At 42.1% G+C, this 23,817-nt stretch overlaps 1 protein-coding gene across 1 annotated transcript; it reads left to right on the top strand.

Annotated features, from left to right (window-relative positions):
* The first annotated feature begins 14,600 nt into the window (after positions 1-14,600).
* On the top strand, positions 14,601-22,712 carry ECHDC3 (enoyl-CoA hydratase domain containing 3). Its single transcript, XM_088526312.1, has 5 exons — positions 14,601-14,752; positions 15,174-15,295; positions 17,752-17,849; positions 20,438-20,638; positions 22,309-22,712. The coding sequence occupies exons 1-5, from the start codon at positions 14,601-14,603 to the stop codon at positions 22,636-22,638; spliced, it is 903 nt and encodes a 300-aa protein (XP_088382438.1). The 3' UTR covers positions 22,639-22,712.
* The last annotated feature ends 1,105 nt before the right edge of the window (positions 22,713-23,817 follow it).

Here is a 23,817-nt window from a genome sequence, read left to right as displayed (position 1 = left end):
GACTGGGCCTGCTTTTAAGCATATTTAAAATAGCCTGTTTCCTGTTGCATCACAGACCTCCCTACTGAACTTCAAAGGAATACCAGAACTCATAATGTAAAAACTATTGAGATTTTCATCAGCAGTTATTTCTCGACGTACTGTACCCTCAGTTTTATTTCAGCTACAAAGCTTATGAAACTCATTCAACAAAGCATCATTTTAAAAGGTAAGAACACTAAGCATACGGATTCACATAAAGGCACAGTTATTTCCCTCAGGAGTTTGACGTAAAAAAAAAAAAATGCATTCTATGAACTCAAAAGATACCAGGTAGTAGAAATGTGTTGGTCTTAAAAAAAATAAATGCAGTTTGGGACTGTTTCAAATGGTGCTTGTGCTGTGGGTTTGGTTTCCTTGCGAGCAGGAATTCAGCATGTTTTCTGTGGCGTATGTCATGGCCACTTTGCTTGCAGGTCACTTTTTAAGGCACACGAGCTGCTGTTTCAGCCTCCGCCTCTGGAAGCACAGACCGTTTATGCACAGCCGTGAGAGCGAGGGGCTCAGAAGACCCTGCAGGTATCAGAGCGTGCACATGCCTCTCTGTTAGTCTTAAATTCCAACAGGTGCCTGCCTGTTCAACCTCTGAGGCTTGTCGCTTTTTAAAAACTACTGTAATCATTACAAAATACCTGATTTGATATGAAGTATCTACAGCTCTGTGAACAGTAGCTGCCAGATGGCTATTCTTTCCCGTATTGTGCAGTAAAATACATCAATATTTTATAAGATTAAGTGTGCACAGCTGTTACACAACCTGCCGGCTTTGCTTTTGCATTGTTGCAGGTGACTGCGTTTCAGGTGTTCGTGTCGCACTGTCACTTGTTTGGTGGTGGCACAGCCGCCTGCAGGAAGCTTTGCACGGGGCAGTTCTGCCCAACAGGGGCTTGCAGAGCTTTGGCTGTTCGTGCACAGCAGCTCCACGCACCAGCTAACGCCAAACCACCCCCTGCACTGAGGAGGGCTCCCGAGGCCGTGCGGAGAGCAGCAGTGAGACCGGGTGTCTGAGCAGGAGTGTTTGTCCCTGGGCCTTTAGTGACTCTTGCTTTCTGGCTGCCTAAAATCAAAATCAGCTGTACCGATCAAAACACATCTTCTCCATCTCTTTCCTTTTTTTTTTCCTCTTTTTTTTTTCTGTATCCTCACACAATTTCTCACCTATTCCCATTATTCTCCTTCAGTCTCATTCCTTCCGTTACCTTAATATTCTCTCATTTGCTTTTCTTTCTCCTTCCTAGGTGTTGATTTTGCTTTTGTATTCTTTTGTACTCCATAGAGCACATACAGCAAAGTTTAATCCATGGATACTGTACAACGTTTTTAAATGTATCCTTAATACTAAGTCATTTTTCAGCAAACTTAAAAAACAATCTTAATCCCAAAACATGTCACCTGTCAGCCATATAAAAGAACTTTTCTGAGATCTCTTTTTAGGCTGCCATATAGATAACACAAGGATGGCTATGCACAGATAACATAAAACTTAGCCTGATTGAAGAAGGCACTTAAAATTATCAGAACCGATATGTATGATGTGTTTGAAACAAGAAATCAGGGTGTTTTCCTAGATCACAATTTCACTGTCAACTTACTGTGAATCTGATTTCGTCCTGCTCCCAAAGCAGGAGAAGGGATCTGTTGAAAGAAGGGAAAAGGCTGTAATAAATCATACAGCTTTCAGTAGCTGCATGATACACTTTTGTAAATTCAAAAGTTCTGACATAGAATGAGACAAGGAGCCTGGAAACCCATGACACTATTTTGCAGAGTCTTATATCATCACTTGCTCATAACTCCCAGAATGTCAGATGTAACACACAAATTTACAGAAATACAAGAACTTCGTATCAATTAAAATATCTAGAGGGATAATCTTCCACAAATGTGTAAGCAAATGAAAATGGCAGCCTATAATGAAGTGTGTAGAGTCACTGAGTGTAAAGGACACTGCAAAAGGTGTAATTGAGCATAGAATTGTTATGGTTGGAAAAGACCTTCAAGATCATCAAGTCCAACTGCAAACCCATCACGCAGTGCAAAAGTTAATCTTTAGGACCTTCTCCATCTGGTGCTGAAACAAGTAGGCAGAGAAGTGTAAATGAGTGATGAAGAAGAAAAATACTAATTCAGGTGAAGTTCCTAGTGAAGTATCAAGATTTTTTTTTTCCCCAAAGCATGATATTTACTTATATATAAACTCTGCCTTCTTGTGCACAGCCTCCTGTGCATGTTAAAGCAGCATAAGGTTTCCTATGAAGTCTTAACCATATGAGGAGCTTGTCACAGGGAATAGAAGTCCTGTCCACGTATGTTTTCCCTAACAAGCCCATATGGCAACTACAGGCCGAAGCTTGCGGAGGGGTGGCCACGCTCCCGCTCTGCAGCGGCTTTGAACCAGCGAGCCCCTGGGCTCCTTTCCCACGGTCATGCCGTCGCCTGCCTGGCAGGAAGACTGTCCAAATCTGCAGGTGTTGGGTAATGCAAATTCCTGGCTGATGAAGAAAGTGCCGTCACGGATTGGGCAGAGGCTGGTGTTGACACCAGGTCGTAGCTGGAACCGGCTGCCTGGTTTCATGCTGTGATGGAGCCATGGGACTCTCAGGACAGCCCCTGTCCTTACCGAAGGCAGCCTTCACCTCTGGCAGATGAAGACAGGTTTAGGCTGTGAAGCAATATCCAGCTTCCCAAATATTTGGCAAACACTTGTGGAGTGTAAACATATTTTATGCTGTCACAAAATTATTATGCAAAGCATATTTTTTTATGAAAGAAGAGGTAGCAAGTACCAAATATCAATTTTTCCCTCATAGATTCCTCATAATCCGTGTAATTTACTATCAGCACTCACACACGTTTATTTGGTGTTTTTTCTCCTTCTCTAACCTCAAAACAATATTCAGGGTTCACCACACTTCAGATCAATCAACATTGTGAAAGGTGGATTTCCTTAAATACTGGGTTGAGGGGAAAGTGAATTTGTGCAAGGACACACATACCTTGAGATATATGAGTCAATCGGCTTAAAATGTTGTTTTGCCCTGACCTGACAAGGCTTGCTGTCTCTGGCAACGCATAATCTCTTTTAATATACTACCAGGAAGGTGATGGCTGTTTGAAAATGCTTCGAAACTGCAGTTGATCTTGAAGGCTGACACTTTAATAGAAACTGTAGCATCTCTTTGGGAGCCCAGTTACAGGCAGATATTAATAAGGGTTAGTGTTGAATCAGTGGAGAAATGGATAGGGAAAGACTCTGAATCAACTTGTCATAGGTTTTATGCAGAAGTTAAAAAAAATTACATGTCCAGGATTTTGAAGCTTCTTCAGACAGACACTCCCAATGGAGTTACCTGAAAAAGTCATAAGGTTTTGTCCTGCACATCAATATGTTTTCGTAAGAGTGTGCATCTCTCATTCGTCACCGTCACTACGATTTAAAGTTGTGCATTTAAGACTCAAGTAAGCTTCTTTGCAAACACTCTTGAGAATAGGATCAAAATGGGAAGAGATTACATGTAATCTAATTATGTTAGGTTCCGTTTGAAATCCTTCAGTGCAAAAATTAAAAGAATACAACACAGCTTTTTGATGTGCTGTAGTTCATAAGAAAATTAAATGAGCATGTATAACTGAGGCAACATGTACAAAAAGATCATACATTGGGAACAGACTTACTTTAAGAAATCTAAATCTGAGGTCTGGTGTGGGGGACTAAAAATGATTTATAAGAACTTGACCTGCTGTGTCATTAATTTGAACTTAGCCTTGTCTCCTCTTATCTGGCACCAGTTCATATGAAAAAGCTGGTGGTGGAAAGATCTGTATTAAAAAGTGAATGCCAAACAGGGCATTGGCTGGAGCAGCACTGACACTAAAGATTAGTTCTGTTTGTGGGATAGACAGGGAATTTCTGTTGGTAAGTGGTCTATGCATTTACAACCACAGCACTCATTTTGCAGTAAGTTTTATAAGGAAATCCGTAATAATGACAAGAGATCATTTTGACTAATTCTCCTTTCTAACAGTCTTTTCAGAGAAGTCCCACAAATTAACTACCTGAACTTTAGCTATAGGCTAAGGAGAGGTAATTTCACTGGAATTGTGTTACCTTAAATCCACACTGAATCCTCAAATTACGCATTACGTGCCTGATACCCACATTTGTACCAAATCCACTTATGGGGGACCTGGCCAGTCCTGTGGTCTCACCCAGCTCATGCACCCAGTGTTTCAAGTACTGTGCTGAGAGACCCAGTGCTCCCCTCCCCATCCTTAACAGAGCTCCCTTATCTGGGCGTGGGCACATTTAGAACTGGACTTTACTTAGTTTGGTTTGGACCTATCCCGCTCAGGTCTTGTCACCCAAGTTTTTAGGCTGTTCAGGGAGATTTCCCAAAACTGGAAAGTTCATAAAAGCTTCAGGTCTAGCTATATTTCCATCCTCATGAGCGATATCAAAACTGGATCCAGAAAACAGGCTTATTTCCCATTTTAAATTCAATCTATGAGCTTCAGAAGTTTCTACAAAGTCAACTGAAGGAGGAGAAGGTTGGATTTCTGTCCAGATTTTTTGCTAATTTTAGAAAATGACTCAAGCTGCAAAATTCAGATCTGCGTATTGCACGGAGGTGCAAGACTCGTATCCCAATTCACTGTAATAGCAAAGTGGTTTGTCGAGGCTGTGTCTAGCCCAGTCCAGAAGTTTTGGGATCTCCTGATCTGATCACAGAAGAGCCGCGAGGGGAACCCCATCTCATGTGCCCTACAACTAAAAGAAACAAATACATTTTAAACAATGAAGTAAGTTCTGTACCAGTTGTTAGAATTCATTAGCAAAACAGAGGAAGGAAGTGTTTTAAAGCAAGATTATGTTATTTTCCTTAAGTCCTTGTTATGAAATCTTCCTGAAGTGAATTTTAAAATGTGTAAAGTCTTCAAGAGAGAATGAATGGAATCGGGCAAACCGGAGACTCACTGGGGAGTACTTAAAAACAGAGGAAATGTATGGCACACCACTGAAATAAAGGAAAAAATAGGTAATACATTAAAATATATGTTGTTTGTGTCCCCTTAATAATTATAGCTCAGGAAGCACTCAGAGTCTTTCCTCACACCGGAGAGAAATAAGCCTGGAAGCTGAGCAAGGAGGTAAGTCAAGTGTATCCAGTGCATAGTGGGACCGCAAGGGTTAGCTAATTAGTGCCTATAAAGTGCCTTGTGTGAGAGCCATGGAAAAAAAGGCATTTTATTTTGACTGTATTTTAAGGAAGAGAATACATTTGAAAGCTATGAGAAAAAAATGTGTCTTAGAAGTTCATTCTTGTCAAATAAAACACATCCTGTTTTTGTAACTGACTGCACAAAGCAGATTGTGGTCTGTATACACTCTTTTCAGCCAAGGATTAAACCAGTAATTGAATTTTAATTATAAGCCAGGGAGGTGATGGGAAATATGAGGTGCTGCTCCCACTTCAGGTAAGATAAAGGTGAAATGTGTTTTTAGGAAAAAGTAGAGAATGGAGATACTTCATTGTACTGTCTCTCAAATAAAATTAGTACAAAGAGCTTAGAAATATTCTCTGACAGGGCCAACGTAGCCACTGTACCCGTTAATTAAATGACACAGCAGTTGTCACTCTTCATACAATAATGAAAATCTGTCACACGAGCTGCGTCAGCCTTTTTGTGATTTTGCTCTGGAACATCTGCCTTGAGATGCAAAGGTGCAATCACGGCAAGTGTCCTGTATCTGCCACCTCTCTACTCCTTGCCCTTGGGAGAAGGAATCCTTGCAGACCCCCAGTCCTACAGAAAGGGACTTTCTTCTCCCTGTCCAGGTTTAAGAGAAGAGCATTGGAAAGGCTGGCAAGTGCAGACTGGGCAAGACTGGGGCCACAAGTATCTATCTAACCACCTTTTCTGTGAGGTTGCTTCTCCAGGGCCTGCTGAGCTCAGTTCTGCAGCCGTTCTTAGGCCTTCACCTAGGGTAGAATTTGTCTAACTTAATCTTAGGCCTTCACCTAGGGTAGAATTTGTCTAACTTAATCTTACACGTCTATAGTGTATGTGCCTACAGGTAAGTCGGGTGTCTAGCCTCTTATTATAGTTGCTGAAGAGCTAGTCAAAGGAGTTTAGGGCATGAATCACCTCATTATAAAACAGACACTCATATTTAATCAGATTAATTACACCCTGAACTCCACTGACCAGCTCCTCATACTCACTAAGTGCTGGTGCAGCCTGAGATGCCTACTTTATAAATAGCCATAATGGGATTTGCTTTGTGGGATGAGACACCTAACGATACCTGTTTTCAAGTAGGTGCCTAGATGCAAGTTAGTTACCTAAAGTTCTGCCTTTCCCCACTGTATAAAAGGAGTGTGGATCTAATCAATACTTGGAATTTTGAGAGCCGTTAAGTCAACGAAATGTAGGTGCCTCTCGTGACTCTAATGGGAGCTATGACAACCAGCTCGCAGGTAAACACCTACGTACAGACACCTAAATTTAGGTGTCTTAATCTGCGAGCTGAGCCTAGCCCGCACATTAGGTAAATGAATCTGTTCCCAGTCCACTTTGTAGAAACACAGGTTTAAAATCCAGCATTTGAATGACTTTGATGAACTAAGTGGAGAGAACTGATGTGTTTGGAAAATATACTCTGAGCAGCACAGAGAAATGAGCATAAAACCAGTGTAAGAACCAAGTGAAAACCTGCCTTGTATATGTGGTATCTTCTCTTTAAATACATACATACCTCCTACTCAGCTGCTCACATACCAAAATATGATCTGTATTTGCAGGAATAGATGAGGATTATCTATTTTTGAGTACATAAAATACACTTTGTGATCATTTGTCCTTACAGAGAATAAAATATTTACCTTGTCTTGAAGTCTGATGTATGGCTGATACTTTAATTAATGACTGAACTTAATGATTCTTGGTATTTCTGCTGCAATTGAAATTCAGGGATTTATAGGTTCTAGTACCATCAGGTGATGACATTTTGTGCTCGTGTAGGCCTTAATATTTGGCACTTAATGTGCTATGAAACATAAGCGGCACAGTGTTCCTGCCAGAGAGTCTGTGTAACTCAGTGTTTTCAGTGCTAATTTAAGGCATTCTCGTACAGCCATGATGAGTGTCAGACAAATACCTTGTAATCAAGCAACACTCTAAATCTGCTTCTCTGTTCACACTGGATATTGCCGATAATTTCCCTTTTCCCCATCATATTGTCATAGAAAACATATCTGGAAGGGACACTGAGGTGGAGTCATCTACTGCCTGCTCCTACCCTGTAGCTGGGTCAGCCAACCTGAAGTTTGTAATGCAGTAGCTTTTAAAAATGCATTAAAATAACATCTCATTCCTTACAATTTTATTTTCAGCATCATTCAATGTTTTCTTTTGTCTGGGGGGACTGCAGTTGTTTGGGTCCATGAAATTATATTAAAAACCAAACAAGGCCTTTTGATTTAGTCAGAATCTCGGACAGAATACAGCTACAAGGCAAGCATCCACGCAAAGAAATTAGTTCTAAGAGATTAGTTCTTCTGTCACATCTTCCCCAGCTGTCAAATTTGGGCTGAACTGAAAGGGGAGCAACAAGCTTGATGACACAGAGATGAGAATTAACCTTTGTCAAAAACCTGCCTCTTCCTACTGGAAGTTAGGGACTCTTGATCCTGATAACAGGTTTCCAAGACTATTTCTGAGCAGTAGTAAGTTATGCAGATCTGGTAACCTGAACAGGACCAAAGTATCCACTTGGATGCATGTAAATCCATATAAACCAGTATGAAGCTCTCTGAGAAAATGGGGATCCCTCAAGACAAATTCTAATCCCTGCTCTGGGAGACACGAGCAGATGGAAGAAACCACTAGGCAGCTCCATATGTTACACGAGAACTCCCCTGATGTAGGACAAACCCTAGGGTGGCACAGAGCTGATGCAGTGAAGGAATAAGGAGAGATCTCTATATTTGTGTCACGGTGATCCATGAGGCCATGAGCAGACAGATTCAATCTAAAACAGCGTAAAGTTGTTCTTATTGAGCTCATGGATACCAGCTAAATTTAGTTTTGGTTCCTAAATTTGAACTGGGCCAATATTTTCAATATGTAACTACAGACTTCCTTGCATGTACAGTGCATGTTCCAACCCTTATGTCTTCTTAGAAAGGAAGTTCAGAAAGAAGGAAAAAATAGGAGATGTCCTGACTCACATGTAAAATGCAAGTAGTCCCCGCTTCTGGGGAAACCAGTTCTTAGATGGGGAAAAAACAACCAACTGAGCAGCTGCCAAGGCAGGAGAGCTCTGTTCCCAGAGCCGCTTGTGCAGTTTGGGCTTGGCTTTTACCTACATTCACTGTTGGTTTATTCCACCTCCTTCCCTCAAAATCTCTTTATATCAGCCTCACTCCAGTCTTCATATTCTAATGCAGTCCAAAACCTCTCTATTCAGTATCTGTTTTCCTTTCTCTTTTCTTTCTGTTTATATTTTCATAACTAGTCTCGTATTAGCAAAATACTTCATGTTTGCTATCACGTTGCTGCTGACACTTTGCATGTATATATGAAGCTGCTTTTCTCCGGGCACTTTTTGAGCAGGGAGTAGTGTCTTGTCAGGGGAGAAACTCATATTTTCGCAATCCTGAGGCACTCATATAATAAATATGATTTACCAGCCTAATATCCCTGTGATTTCACTTCTATATATTGATCTAGACCTCAATTACTATTAACATTAATGTGTGATGAAGAATAATAGTTACCTTCTACTCCCCAAAAGATGGGAAATTAACGTACTTACGTTGCTTTGCAGTTTTGGGAGCATTAGGGAACAAAGGTGCTATTTGATTCTATTTTGTACAGGTGGGGCTGTGAAACTGCCCAGTGTTTCTTGGTGCTCCGTATCCAAAAAGTGAAAAGTAAAGTCTTCATGAACTCTCATGATTTGCCACTAGTTTCAGTGCTTGAAAAATGTTGTACCAGGTGCAGAAAGACTGTTGATGAAAATGTGGTGCCAGTGATATCAGGAGGAATCCTGCCATCAGCTTCAAATAAACCCGGAATTCAGCTGATTTGCAAAGTCAGGCGCCTTTATGTCCTCAGCAATTCAAGTGAAACCTTGTGCCACTGTCAAGAGCTAAGCCCGGGGTTTCTTGAAAAACGTGAAGAACTTGAAAAACTTCACAGACACAGTTAATTCATATAAGCAGCTTTGTTTTATCTCAGACATCCAAATCCTCGCTGTTCACCTCCCTGAAGGTTCCTGCTGGGAACAGTGATACCAGTTGAGGTACCCATATTTCTAGAGCTGAATGTGGCAAGAATCAGAGCACAAAAATCATGCCCTAACTTACAACAAGAAGAAATGAAAAAAAAGTGGAACTGAAATAAAGCACTAGCTAGAAATGGTCTTGTTTGGCCTCCTCCAGGACAGAGCACATGATGGAGAAATGCTGGTAGCCATGTTTTAAAATAGAAAATAAGGCATATACTAAACTATATTATTTTAAGCAGGCCTAGCCAAACCCTCATGTTTTGCATACTATACAGCTCTACTTGAACAAATAATATATCCAGATTTAGGTGAATTAATGTTAGCGGAATTAAGCAGGGTGCAATTCAGGGAAGCGTTAGACTTCCTAACAGATGAGAATAGAGAAAAGTTTTTGCATATTCTCTCCTCTGTCTTGTGAAGCCCAAGCCCACACTGGTTGTACAAGTAGAATGAAAAAGGGGAAGTAAATATAAATTAGTCAATCAGCTGTTTAAAGTAAATGGAACTCTAAAAATTCACTAATGTAATTAGTTCATTAAAATGTTCATTGATTATGGATAACACCAGTACTGTGTTAAGAATCTTCCAGTATAGTAAGCTCAAATCTCAATAAAAACAATTATATAGTGATGAATATCTCTGTAGTTTACTGTAGTGTTACTGTAGTACAAGAAAATGATAGCGGAATTTTGCATGGAGGAGATGGTAGCATTACTGGGAAGGTTGTTTAAGCCTCGTTTCCCCTGGAAATAGGATCACAGTGTTGGTCCCTGCTGAGCTCCTTGCCAGCGTCAGCTACATTTGACAGCAGGTTATGGTTCTCAGAGATCCGACGTATCCACCTGTCTTACAAACACTCCTGCCTGGATAGAGAATAGACCCAAAGATCTCCCCGCAACTGCCTTGACAGATCTGGGGGGCTGGCGGACATCATCATTCCGCCAACTATTTTTTTTCTTCAAAAACAAACAAACAAACAAAAAATCCTAGATCATGATCCCTTTTCATCTGCGGGTTAACATTCTCCAAATAGAGAATAATTTTCTTTGTTCGTTATTTATGAATACTTCCTCTGCCTGGAAACAGGAACCACGAGCACTTTGACATGGAGAGTTACAGGATGTTTCTTCACAGTATCAGACAGCTGCTTTCAATAAAGCCGTCGCCTCTTCCTTAGTGCCAACACACTGCAAATTTAACACGTACGGCCTTGAAAAGGAAAACAGCAAAGCTGGGGCCGATAGAGCTCTTGCTTCCCTGTGCCCACAGCACTGTGACCTGGTGCCCCCATCTCCCCTCTACACTGTGCAGCGTGCAGGATTTTGGGGGGAAAAGGTTTGTGTAACAGAACAGCACTATTAGGGTGCTGTTGTTCCTCCTGTTTCCCTATATAACTCACACTTGTACGATTCTTATATAGTGACTTCTGTAATCTGAAGAAAACAAATGAGTAATTTTGGCAGTTTTAATGGCACTGATGGTTTTCATGGGGTGAAAAGGAATGAACGAATGCTGAGAAATGAGAATTGAGAACTGAGAATTGGCCAAAGAGCAGGAGGCAGATGAACATGCAGAAAAATTGAACATATTTTGCTATTTGAAGGAAGTTACTCGGAAAGGAGAGACAAGGTGGGTAGTGGGAGTGATTTTGTAGTGCAAGTTAATGATGATAGCAGTGACTTGGCACGAAGCCAAGCAAGTGAAAGCAGATACTCTCCAATATGGAGAGTTTTGCTCTTGGCTCCCACTAGCAGCTATAATTTACCTCTTCTTCCACAGCAGTTGTTTTAGATATAACTGCAGCAGAGACACACCGACACTTGGAAGTGTATCCCGAGATCCAAAGTAAGAGGATAAGGAAGCTTGGAGGGTGCTGCTATTCCAAGCTTCCAGCAAACTCCAAAAGTTCCCTGGGATGCAATCAGCACTCGTACCCTTTCATGGGGGCAGCAGGGATTTCACACCATCTGCTAGAGGCATCTGGCTGGTTTCCCTCTGCTCCCTGTGTAATCAATAGAGAGAAGCAGGCAGCCTGGGGAGCCATTCGGAGCAGGCGTCTAATTTAGTGCATTTCTCTCCCTTGGTTAAATAAGGAACTTGGGAGATCCAGTATCTAAATTAGGAACATAAAGTTACATACACATAGGATAGGAATGAATACCTTGTTTTTTTTTTTTCTTTTTTCTTTTTTTTTTTTTACAGTTCTGTTATAGTATCACAAGTATTTTGTAATTCTGATCATTGTCCACATCCTAAGACTCTCATAATTGGAAAGTATATAAGAAAAACCTAACAATGAAACCAGGGAAATAGGACTCCCTTTAAATGAAAGTTCCTTAACAGGAAGTGGGGACAATGATGGATGAAAAACCCATGTGGGGAGAATAAGAGAAAAGCAGCAAATAAAGAATAGGGAGAGGTTCTGGTGACAAAAGGGTCCAGGTCTCCAAGCTGAAGGGAAGCCGCTCTCATTGCGTGGAGAAGTGCTGCCACACAGTGACAGGGAAAAGGATCGGAGCATCACAGCTGTAAGGACACTGGCGGCTTTGTCACAGCCATACAGGGCATGGCCTGTCTGGGGACTCACAGCAGTCATACAGTTAAAACTGTCTTTGAGTTGCAGTAATTAATAAATAATACCACTTTCTCTTGGAAACTGAGCTTTTAGAACAGTCTGATCATCGTTATCCTATAACACATTCTGAATGACTATGAAGAGGGCCCCTCTTTTCTAAAGTTGCACCAATATGTGACATGTCCTTGTGTGACTAACATAAACTGCTTCTTTTGTGCAGTGCAACATCTCCGTGCAACTCCTGTGCACCGGGCCCGAGTTTAAGGCAAGCAGTTCTGAGACAAGAGTGAGCAAAGTGTAGGCTCCTAACGACGGGGTAACATTACGTCCCTATCATATGCCTTGTAGGAAAAAGCAATGAAACTAAAGGTAAGAAAAGCCCTGTCTGGTGCCTGCAATGCTGGCTCCTGCTTGTCTCCAGTTGGAAATGTCAGCTCAGCCCTAGGCACAAGGCTGCTAGCACATGCTATAAAAAGGAAAGTCTGTCTGAAATTGGAAAGCTCTTTTCAACACTTTTCTCAGAGAAGGCAGCAGCCGGTCTGCTTAACGCAAAGGGGAAACTGCAGCCAAAAAGAAGTCTGTAGTGGGGGTGGGTGTGAAAGGAAACATGAGGCTGCCAATCAAAGTGGAAAAGAACAGAATTCCCAGGGAGCAGGAAATACTTTATATCAAAAACAAGCTATTTGGAGAAGATGGGAAAAAAAATTCATTGGAGATGGTGAAAAGGTTGCAGATGCGGGGCCGGTCCATGCCTTGTGTTCTTGGGTGTTCTTTGTGTATGGGCCTTTGCTATGACAAGGAGTGACTCCGAAAACCACTTGTGATCAATTTATAAAGATCTGTTTTTCTCCTAAATGGGCATTTTTTTTTTGCCATCATATATTAAAAAATAACTCTTGGAAGAACTTTTTGGTGTATGACCATGAAGCACAAAGAACCCTGAGAAAATGAAAACAGGAAAGTAGGGAAAGCCCAGCCGAGGCCAAGCTCTCAGTGGCCCTCCACACTTACTGAATGCACATAAAAACATTATTTTTATTACAGTAGAGCCACAAAACAGTGATCAGGCAGATGATTACTGCTTTAGGCAATATAAAAACAGTAAGCAAAAAGTGCATCACCACACAAAGCTTGTTACTATTTTATAAGTAAATATATTATTAAGCACCGAATTGCAGTATTTTTTATGAGGCTGATACTGAGAACTGAGAAGCTGCGATTACTAGTACAGTCAGAAGAAACTGTGGGGGTTCACTGGTGAAACTCAGATCCACATTTGGACCTAGAAATACCTTGCAATGCTACAACCACACACATAGTAACAGGGAGAGAAGAAGGTAGTAACACAGATTCATATTTACAGGGAATTACGGGGAATTTGTGCAGTAAATCCATCTATTGATTTTGACTTTGGGGGGTTTTGTAGAAACACTGACAAGGAAAGGGAGCTACCTCCCCAGGTCCAGCCCCCAGGTATCCTAGCCCAGACATCATATAATCCCATTCAGAAGCTTCTTGAGCTCCATCTTAAAATAGCCGGGTTTGATCCATGTGACTCCACGTGACTTTGGTCACAAGGAAGGCTTTTACGATTTCACTGCTCTAATGGCTGCAATTCCGCCTCTTAATTTCTGTTCAAATATGTTAATGTTGACTTTTTACCCATTTGCACCAGTGCCAGCAGAGTTCTCCATCTTACGCCTTGTAAAACACATTTCTTCTAGAGATGTCCAAACCCAGCAGTCCAACCCAGAGACTATAGCTGGTGGCTTGTTCTGGGGGAAGAAATGGAGTTTACTCCTGATTTTGTCAGTAACGTGCAGGTCTGTTTGGGAGGAGACAGCCACTTTTTCCTGCAGTTTCAAAGCAGGAGCAATTAACACACACGGGGAAGCAGCGGCACCTTCAAATCCCTGAACCGCAAGATTCAGTGGTAAAGACTGTAATTAACTTGTGTGCTGTAAAGCACAGGAAAACTACTCCTCAACAGGCGTGTGGAATTTATTGAGCTCAGTTTCCCTGAGTTACCCACACAGGGAAACTCCTGCAGTCAGAACGTGGTGCAAACATGGGGCTTCGGCGGGTGCTTCCTCCAACTCCTGGGGGTGCTGGGGGTGATGGGCCCTCAGAGGTGTGTGTGGCGGGGGTGAATAACGGCTGCTAGCGACCGTTAACGGCTGCCGCGGCAGACACTAACTGCCGCAGGGGGGCGGTACGGACCGGGGAAGGGGGGTAACAGTCGCCGTTATGGCTGATAACGGCTGATAACGGCCGGGGCGGGGGACGGGGAAGGCGGTGCTAACGGCCCCCAGGGGGAGCAACGGCAGTTAACGGCCCCGGGAGATGCTAACGGCCCCGGGGGGGAGAGGCGGTAACGGTCGCTAATGGCTGCTAACGGCCGCAGGGAGGCGCTAGCGGCTGCTAACGGCTACCGGGGGCGTGCTAATGGGGATGAGGGAGGGCGCGCGGTGACGGCCGCTAATGGCTGATAACGGCCACAGGGAGGCGCTAACGGCAGCTGGGGGGAGTAACGGCCACTAACGGCCCCGGGGGGAGGGCGCGCGGTGACGGCCGCTACTGGGTGAAAGCGGCTGCTAACGGCCGCAGGGCGGCGCTAACGGCCGTTGCAGGCGGGTAACGGCCGCCGCGGGGGGCGCCAATGGGCGCGGAGCGGCGGGCGCCGCCCCTCAAGCCATGGCCGCCGCCGCCCGCCTGTGGCGGCTGCGGGGCGCCCTGGGCGGCCGCCGCGCCGCGGTCTGTAGCAGCAGCAGCGCCGCCGCCGCGGCGGGAGGCGGGCGGCCGCCGGCGGAGAAGCTCACCGCCACGCGGCAGGCGGACGGCGTGCGGTGAGCGGGCACGGCGCACGGGGCTCCGCGGCCGCCGGGGGGACCCTGCGGGGCGGCACAGGCGAAATGGCGCCCGGGCTCTCCCGCCGCAGCAGCAGCCGCCGCTGCGGCCTCTCCGGGGCCTTCCTCCCTGGCCACCTTGGCGGCTCCCGGCGTGGCAGTGGAGCGGCGGCAGGAGGACAGGGCTTTGCCGACAAACTGCCCAGAAGTAGTGCCTGTGGGGACAAAAAGGGAGCATAGCATAAAATGTAGGATAAAATGAGGTTGAGGGTTCATTGGATTCATGAGCGAAAAGGCCCCTAGTCCCATCCTCACGGGGTTGTGACATACAAACACAGTTTGCCTGCATCAGGAGTTCACCCCTCCTATCGCTAGGGCTATGAATGCAGTTTTTATAGCACCCCTTTCTCTATTTTTGCAGAAACATTATCTTGAACAATCCAAAGAAAAGAAATGCACTGTCGCTGTCCATGCTGCAGTCGCTTCGGGAGGACCTGCTGCATGACGTCAAAAGCAAAGATCTCAGAGTTATCGTCATTTCAGGTATTTCCTTGAGCAAAGGGAGGAGGGAGAGAACAAGGGGAAAGAGAGCAAAAGAAGAAACAGGATAATATGATGCTTAGAGCTAACTGTATCACCGAATAACAGAAAATAGAGGAGACATGCATTTAGGAGCATAAAAGGTGCACGATCTGTGTTTTCAACATTCAGACTTCGCTTTCATGCTGATCTTTTGTATTAATCCCCCTTTCCGCTTTCATATTCCCATTTTCTCATTCTGGAAGATGACATTAACCTTTGACTCTGTTGTTGTTGATAATTAACACTGGTAACAAGAAACTGTAGAAATCCTTTTCAAAGTGTTACTCTTTCAGTCAAGTTACGTCGTATGTGCCCATAAGCTTTACTTTTTTCTTTTGTTAAATAGGTAGATGAAATAATTGTTTTTAAAACTATATATAAAAGATAATTTTAATAGAGTAAAAAGAAGGATCTAATGCTTGTTAAATTAGAGAAGAAACACTTTTAATCCCTTTTTGTGTGTGTGTGTTTGTGTGTGTGTGTATAAGAAACAGGCTGATCTTCTATCAGCTTTGTTGCCTTCACTGGCAGGGTTGTGGGATCCAAATAAAGAAGCATGAAAGGTTTCTTCAAATCATGCGGTCTATTCTCCTGGTCTAAGCCTGCTCAAATTATAGGATGATCCTATGTTATCCTTGCCAATAGTTTGTCAAAACTGTTTTTAACCTCTCTTGCAAAGATGAGAGCGTAATACTGATACTGCAGTCACTGTTGAGCTGCAGATGTAGAACATTATCTCTCAGAGCCTATTATAAATTTTCTCTGGTTAGGTATTTATCTGTAAAGTTTTTAAATAAAGTAAATGTTGAGGTATCCTTAAGTTATCTTTTTACCTGTGATATTTTATGATTTTTTTTTGCCCCCTTGTTGAACATCTAGGAGCTTGATTTAGTTTCCTGTACTGAGAGGGAAACACTGTGCACAAGCGCCTAAGTGCATGCACATGAGAATAGAAGTATGTTAACTTCAGAGGTGCATTTTTCCCTGAGTCTGAAAATCTATTGTTCACTTCTAGCTTTTGGAAGAATCAGTTACACTGGTTAGATCCAGTGAAGAACCAGCTTTTTTTTTTTTTTCTTCCCCAAGAATGGATAGTTAAATGCACAGAAGAAATAAATGTACATTCAAAATTTTAAGAACAGTAACACACATGTCAGGTTCTTGTTTGGAAATTCAGTTTGATCTGTTTTCTTTTTAAAAAAATTTAATTAAAAATAAATTGCACATTTCTGTTGATTTGTGATTGCACTACTGAATGCGAAGAACTCTAAAGAAAATTAAAGACTTGTCGGGGATGCCTTGAATCTTTGACACGTACCTTGCAGTGGATTCTTCTCTAATGAGGCGGAAACAGATATGATTAGTTTCCAGATAATTTGTTACTCATCCACCAAGTTGTTGTTAGGTGTGTGTTATTTCTAAATGTTACATTAGTGTTAAAATAATCTGATATACAGGATAGACTGCACAGCTATAGTTGTAACTGTCATATCCATATAGATACCTAAAAAGCTCTGAAGGCTTCAAAAGCTTCAGATCAGTTGATTCTTACAGCAAATACCTTAGTGAGAGAGGAACACTGTTGTGAAACTAGTGTTTCTAGAAACAGGGTTTTGATCTATGCTGCCACGTGAGACAAGCAAATCCAAAACTTAGATCCATAGGATCTTATTCTGTTCCTGACCAAGTCCTGGAGAAGCCCAGGTTCCAGCACTTAAGTCCAGGACAGATCTGTGCAGTAAAAGAACCTTAATCAGCAAAGCCACAAAAGCTAGAAACACATGGAATTCCCTAGATGATGGTTTGAGCAGTGGAAGAACAGAGGCCCTGACAACCTTTCTGGTTCTCCTTAAGCCAAAAGATCTTCTGGTCCCTTGTTACCTTGAATGCTACAGCACAAAATCTCCATGTTTATTTAAGAGAAGTTAATGATTTAACTTTGGATGCAGAGCACTACCTTGAACAGGGAATAACAGTGGTTATAGTCTGAAAGCAGAGCTGTCCCTGCTTGCTCCAGCTGATTATTTACATTGAGCTAAGAGGCAAGTTAGCACCACATCTTATGAAAACCTTGGCTCGGGGGTGTAAAGTGCCTTATTTTTAAACAAGTTAACTTGGAAGTGGAAGACAAACTAGGCTCATAAAAATAATGGGTTTTGGTGTTAGTGTGGTTAAATGCTTCATGGTGGTAAATAAAAACTAATATGCAAAACTCAGAGTGCAATATTTAGGAGCTATGTGCATTTAAAATTAAAAAATGTAAAATTTCCCCAGCCCTTCCCAGATTCCTTCTTTTTGTCATTGACAACTCCATACCTTTAGAAGTAGGGCATTGATTATTGCCTCTACCTCTGCTTTTCAAAGCAATTCACATTTAATTTTTTTCTTTAACTTCCATTTCATGAAATTCTTTACAGCTGAAGGACCCATATTTTGTTCTGGTCACGACCTGAGGGAACTGTCAAGTGAAGAAGATGTGAAGCATCATTCCAAAGTGTTTGAACTTTGTGCAGAGGTAAGTGAGTTTTCCCAAATGCAATCCCTTTTGCTTGGTAGTAAGACCAAGCACTGAAATTGGTCTAAGTAGGGGCAACATTGGTCAGCATCTGGATTCTGGCGGTTGTTCTGGATTCCCTGTTCTTTTTCATTCTGCTCTTTCAATACCTAAGCTTGGTGAAATGATGTTTCCCCTGTTTTTCTTTCTCTATTTGCAAATAGAAGTGCTAGAATGCTGATGTATAGGTGCCCTAGAATGGATATAGTTGTTGCATGTGATTTACTTTGGCCAGGTTTCCTGGCAGCTGGGTATTTGTGTAGTGTCCTTCCTAAAAATACAGGATTATCCAACTTCATTCCGCTTGGGATTTAATATCCCTTCCCAGCACCTAGCTGATAACTCAAGAACAGCTGAAACATCAAGTAACATGATGTGACTGTGTGACTGGCTGGTGAGCAGAACACACAAGTTCTTGTTGCAGAGGAAAGGCCCTGGAAGTCAGGAAATTCAAGTGCTTTTTTGGAGAGAATGGCAAAAAGCCAACTAGAATTTGACCCCTAGTCATGCTCAGCGTGACTACAAAAAATAATTTTAGACCACTGAAGGCCCTTTAGTGTAGTATGTGGCAATAATCCTTGCAGCTTTGCCTGTACTCCTCACTTGAAATTCTCTGTAACTGGAAAATTAATATTAAATCGGGACCTTTGTGCCCTTCTGAAGACAGGACTAATTTGTCATTCAGCCACGCTTGTGCTTATCTCTGTATGGGTAGCGTACTACAGTGCTGTCAGTAGAAAAGTGAACCATATAGTTTCTGGGTCACAGATTAGGAAGGATCAGACAGAAGAAATGTAGAATTTATCATATGTAGCATGAAATCAGGAGTTTGTCAATTTCTCACTTCAAGAATCAAAGGAATTTAAATCGTCCCTGATATATTTCTAGCATCAAGGCTATATGCGGGAATAATGGCTAGTATAGCAAAATAGGTTTTGATTTAATGAAGGAAAAAAAATCCTATCTCTATGCAGAGTTGAATGTTTATTTGTGAGAATAGTGCCCTACTATATAGTGAATTTAGTAAGGAAGCCATCATTCTAACTAAAAAATGAAGTACTGCATTTCAGATAAATATTTCTGAGACCATGAAATTGTCAAAGAAATGAAATGTTAGTGGCAAAATGATATTTCATGTAATCCCTTTTCTGATGATGATGGCAATGATAAGTGCCTTACGTTTCCTACCTGAGAATCCTAAAGGGATTTAAGTTTTTCTCATAAACCACAACTCGGTGTTATTCCTCTGTAGGAAGAAGGTCTTATGATAAATAGTAATGGCAATTTACAGATGAAATGGGAAATGTAGAAATTAATTTAGACTTTATGAAGGATCCTAACATATCTACATTTATTGGTCTGGTAAACTAATTGACTTCGCTTTTTCTTCCGTAGAGAAAGACAGGTGCTTTTGAAGGCTTTCGGAAAGCTGAGTGTGTCTTTATAAATGTAGATACCAAGCGAAGTAGAGTGGATCTATTCTAAATGTCATGTTGTGAGTCCAGAGCATTGGACTGGAGTTCAGGAATTTTGGCTTCCAGATCTATCTGTGACAGGTAATCTAGGGCAGGCCATGTCAGCTGCCTGTGCCTCCGATTTGCCATTATATAGGAATAATGTATAATGCAAGAACTAAGCACTCTCCACGCACAAGTACAAGGCAGGTGTGAATATCACTTCTCCAGAGGCTTCTCAAAAACAAACCCAGAAATACCAGGGATTTTTTAAAGCAGCATTTGACCTATTTTTTTTTTAAATCACAAATAGTGCTCTCTATGTTCCTCTGCACACATGTACGTGCATGCTCTTATGCATTTTTTGTTTGCTTTAAGATGCATTGAACACTGTTCTTAAGAGTAGAAAAACTGAGACAGAGGCTGGCAAAATTCCAAAGAATTTAGGTCATTTTACCTAAGGGACATAAGACTTACTAGGCTTCATCCATTGGAGAAAATGGATTAACAAATGAAAACTTGTTATCTTGCCTACATGGTGCTAATATGAGAATTATTTTATCCACGTAATGACAGTAATCAGTTAAATAGCATTTTGTACCTGTAAGCATTCAATTAGATGAGTTTGATCCCTACTTTATGGAAGAAGAAACTGAGCTAGAAAAATTTGGACAAATTCGTCTCTCAACTTCAGCTATCTAAAAGCTGGCTATCCAGCTTCAGAAAATATGACCTGCTGTGCACAATTCCTCACCACAGAGACTTTTATTACACAGTCAGTTTTCCACTGCAGGCAGTAGTGAAGGTGGGCATAGTCTGTCTTGGCTACACTTCAGCTCTGACAGGCCCTACAGTGCAGAGACACCCGAGGTGCTTGCAGATCCAGTGCTAGTGTCCCTGCTGTTCAGCTTTGCGCTTTCCATCGGAGCTAGCAGGACTAACCAAGGCAGGTTTGCTGGGAGAGGTTGCATCTTTCATGGAACTCCGATTGATAGAGCTGGGAAAGGTGGTGATGTCAGGTATGTGAACCAACTGCAAATTTTGGAACACCCCAGGCTTAAACTGCTAACCGAATATTTTGTTTTCTGTACCCAGGTTATGACCTTAATCCAGAAACTTCCAGTACCTGTGATTGCCAAAGTCAATGGCTTGGCTACAGCAGCAGGCTGTCAGCTAGTGGCCAGCTGTGACATTGCAGTGGCAAGTGAGAAATCCCAGTTTGCTACTCCTGGAGTAAACATTGGGCTGTTTTGCTCCACTCCAGCTGTGGCCTTAGGCAGATCTCTTCCAAGAAAGGTAGGTTTCTTTCCCAGTGTGCGTGGTGTTGGTTTTTTGGTGGTGGTGGTGGTTTGTGGGTTTTTTTTTTTTTTTTTTTTTTTTTTTTTTTTTGTAGTTTTGCGAGGAATAGGATCCTCTTAGGACTTTTAGTTGCATTACCTAAACTTCGTTTTTTGCTGTAGAATGTGCAGAATACCTAATTGCCAAAGACATACTTGGAACAAATTGTGTGGACTGGGACAAAGAAAGGAAGGGATGACCTTTGTTCAGGGAAAGCAGCTTCTCCCTGTTCTGATTGAAGTCAGCAGGGGCTCCCAGCAGCACAGCAGCCCCTTCCCTTTCCAGCACACAACTCTGTGCTTTAGACAGAGATGTTCTCCCCCGATGAGAAACCCCTGCAAACTCAGGATATCGCTCCTACGGAGGTTATCGGTCCCTGCCATGCAGTGACATTTCAGTGTCAGCGTGCTCTGCCTGGGTTTAGATCAAGATGCTTTAAATAGTATCTAAAACCGTCATATACCTCCCTCCTACTTTATTTCCTGCCGATTGTGACTGCACATCTCTTGCTGCATAAACAATAGTGTGAGCTGTAAAGCCTTAACGGAGAAATAAAATTTCAAGTTCTGATCCCGTTGGATTTGGGTGGCAGACTCATTCTTCAAGGCCAGCAGGTGCTGCTGAGATGCAAGGACTTATCTGCACAGATCCAGTTGCTGGATAAAAACTTTCTTTTCTTCTCTGTAATGCCATCATGTTCAAATGTAGCCTATTTGGGTTTTGAGAAAGTGTGCTAGACTGTGCAGTTATAGCTCTTTCTGAATTAGTATTTGTGATTTTCAGTTACCCTTTTAAAATGTGTAGTATGTACTTTTCTTTGTGCTGCTTTTCAGAGTAGCAAGGTTTTTTTGTTTTTTTTTTGTTTGTTTGTTTGTTTGTTTGTTTTTCCTCCTGCAATTCTCAGGATTACTGATTTTTACCTTTTATCAAAGGAAATATTGCCAAGATGATTGTCTGTAGCTAACACTGCAAAGGATAATGAGGATAATGGAGCCTAATGGTATCAGCCAATTGCCTCTGGAGTCACAGGGGAAAAAAAAAAACTTCTCAGTGTATATGTATAGCATCAAACAATCAGCTAAGTGTTTGGATATTTTAATTTGAAACCTTCAGTATAGGACGTTGAAAGCAACAGGAGCCTGGGATAGGTTCAGTTATAAGAGGGATGTTTTTAAAAACACACAGACCAAACTTGAACTAAGACATATGTTTTCAAATCTATGCATTGACTTAGAAAATCTCTTTTTATTTACTGTTGTACTCTCACTTTAAAATACTGAATTCAGACATTTGACTTAGTATTAAGTCGTGAAGCTATTTGACATGGTATCTGCATCTCTTCTGCTTCCTGCTGCAATCACTAGAGGTTCTGAGCTTTTGAAAAGAAACCCAGATGCATCAGCCTAGGAGAACAGTTCTGAAAAGTGGGCAGTGCTTGGGGACAAAAAAAGAGCCCACTGCAGATCCAGTCCTTCTCTTGTAGAAACCTCTTCACATTTCCTTGGCAGTTTCAGAGGCCAGAAAATGTGTGACTTGTACTTGAAGGAAGGACCTGACATTTCTTAAGGAAACCAAACCAATAATGAAGCTGAATATACTTACTATGATTTGTTTGTTTGTTTGCTCAGGTGGCATTAGAGATGCTTTTCACGGGTGAGCCTCTTTCTGCCCAAGAAGCATTAATGCATGGCCTTGTCAGCAAGGTGGTGCCAGAAGACAAGCTAGAAGAAGAGACCATGAAAATCTCTCACAAGATATGCAAAAGCAGCAAGTCTGTCCTGGCACTGGGGAAAGCCACCTTTTACAGACAGATGACACAGGACCTTGACACTGCTTACAGAATGACTGCCCAGGTCATGGTAGACAATTTGACTTTGCGAGATGGGCAGGAAGGCATCGAAGCCTTTATTCAGAAGCGTAAACCTGTCTGGTCGCATTCTCTGGACCAGAAGAAATGAATCCTGTTTCTAAGCTAAGCTTAGCTGCACTTCATGATTCTCTGCACAGTTGCCTTTGAGAACTATACTTTTGCTGTTACTGAAAGTAAAACTTCTCTTCTGATATATGCCAAAGCCACAATAAATTTCATTTAAATATACAATAAATTTTTAAAAATATCAAAATACATGGGCCTTTTTAGCCTTGAAACTCATCAGATAACAATTTTGGTGTGTTGACGTTACTTAGGGCATCACAGGGATTACAGGAGTGCTCAGGATTCTCTTTATTCCTCTCTTAATAACAACAAATAGAAATTCTCATCTAGAACCATGGGGACAGATACTAAACAGGTTTGAGGTTGTGACAACCTCCCAGGAAGGGATTCCCCTGCCCCTCTCGGTAAGCTCTTTTGGTGCTTTTCCTCATGGAAAAGTTTATTTCCTAATGGCCATTCTGAGCCTCTGAAGCACCACGGTTTAGCCAGTAACCCTTGTTCCATTATATGCCATTATTAATAAAATTTCAACTCTGTCTTCTTTGTGACTGCTCTTCAAGTAGTCACAGGCTGCTGTTAGACCAGCCTTAGGCTCTGTTCTGGACTAAAGAAGTCCCTCAGCTCTCCTCGGATATCACACTCTACATTTCCATCTAGCTAGTTCTCCACCAGACCCTTTCCAACTTCTCAACAACCAGAACTGTCAGTATTCTAGAGATGGCCTCACCAGTGCTCAGCTGGGGAGAATTAAAAAATTCCTTCAAATCTGATGGGCACTTTCAGCCGGTCAGTTTTGCTCAGGGTACATTTTGCTGTGTTTGTGATGAGAGTGCATTGCTGGCTCGTGTTCAATTTGGCATCCACTGTAACCCCAGGTCACTTTTCAGCAGAACTGCTGCTCAGCAAGTCAGTTTCCAGCCTGGTGCGTGGGGCTGTTCTGCCCCAGGTGCAGAACTTGCATTTCTCCTTAGTCCTTGAAGGTTCCTCAATTAAAGCTGGGCTATTCAATGTCGGCCATCCCCCCAGTTTAGTATCATTTGCAAATTTGCTGTGGATATTATCCATGAAGATACTGAATTATATGAGCCTCTGTATCAGTCCATGGCAATCACCATGGGAAGACATTTCAGCAAGGGTCTTTTTTTCTGAGGTTCTACATACTCAGATCATTTCATCTTTAAATAGGTATCTAGGAAAGATC

Source organism: Tinamus guttatus, unplaced genomic scaffold, assembly GCF_059628265.1.
Source record: "Tinamus guttatus ecotype Peru unplaced genomic scaffold, ASM5962826v1 Tinamus_guttatus_pri_ptg000245l, whole genome shotgun sequence".
Classification (NCBI taxonomy): domain Eukaryota; kingdom Metazoa; phylum Chordata; class Aves; order Tinamiformes; family Tinamidae; genus Tinamus; species Tinamus guttatus.
Note: the sequence above shows the minus strand (reverse complement) of the source record. Positions and strands in the feature narration are given on the sequence as shown.

Excerpts from the sequence above, each read along its gene's own strand:
- ECHDC3 (XM_088526312.1), top strand. The coding sequence starts at position 14,601 with ATGGCCGCCGCCGCCCGCCTGTGGCGGCTGCGGGGCGCCCTGGGCGGC. Across the intron at positions 15,296-17,751 it reads CAGAGTTATCGTCATTTCAG|CTGAAGGACCCATATTTTGT; the intron begins GTATTTCCTTGA and ends AATTCTTTACAG. Across the intron at positions 17,850-20,437 it reads TGTTTGAACTTTGTGCAGAG|GTTATGACCTTAATCCAGAA; the intron begins GTAAGTGAGTTT and ends TTCTGTACCCAG.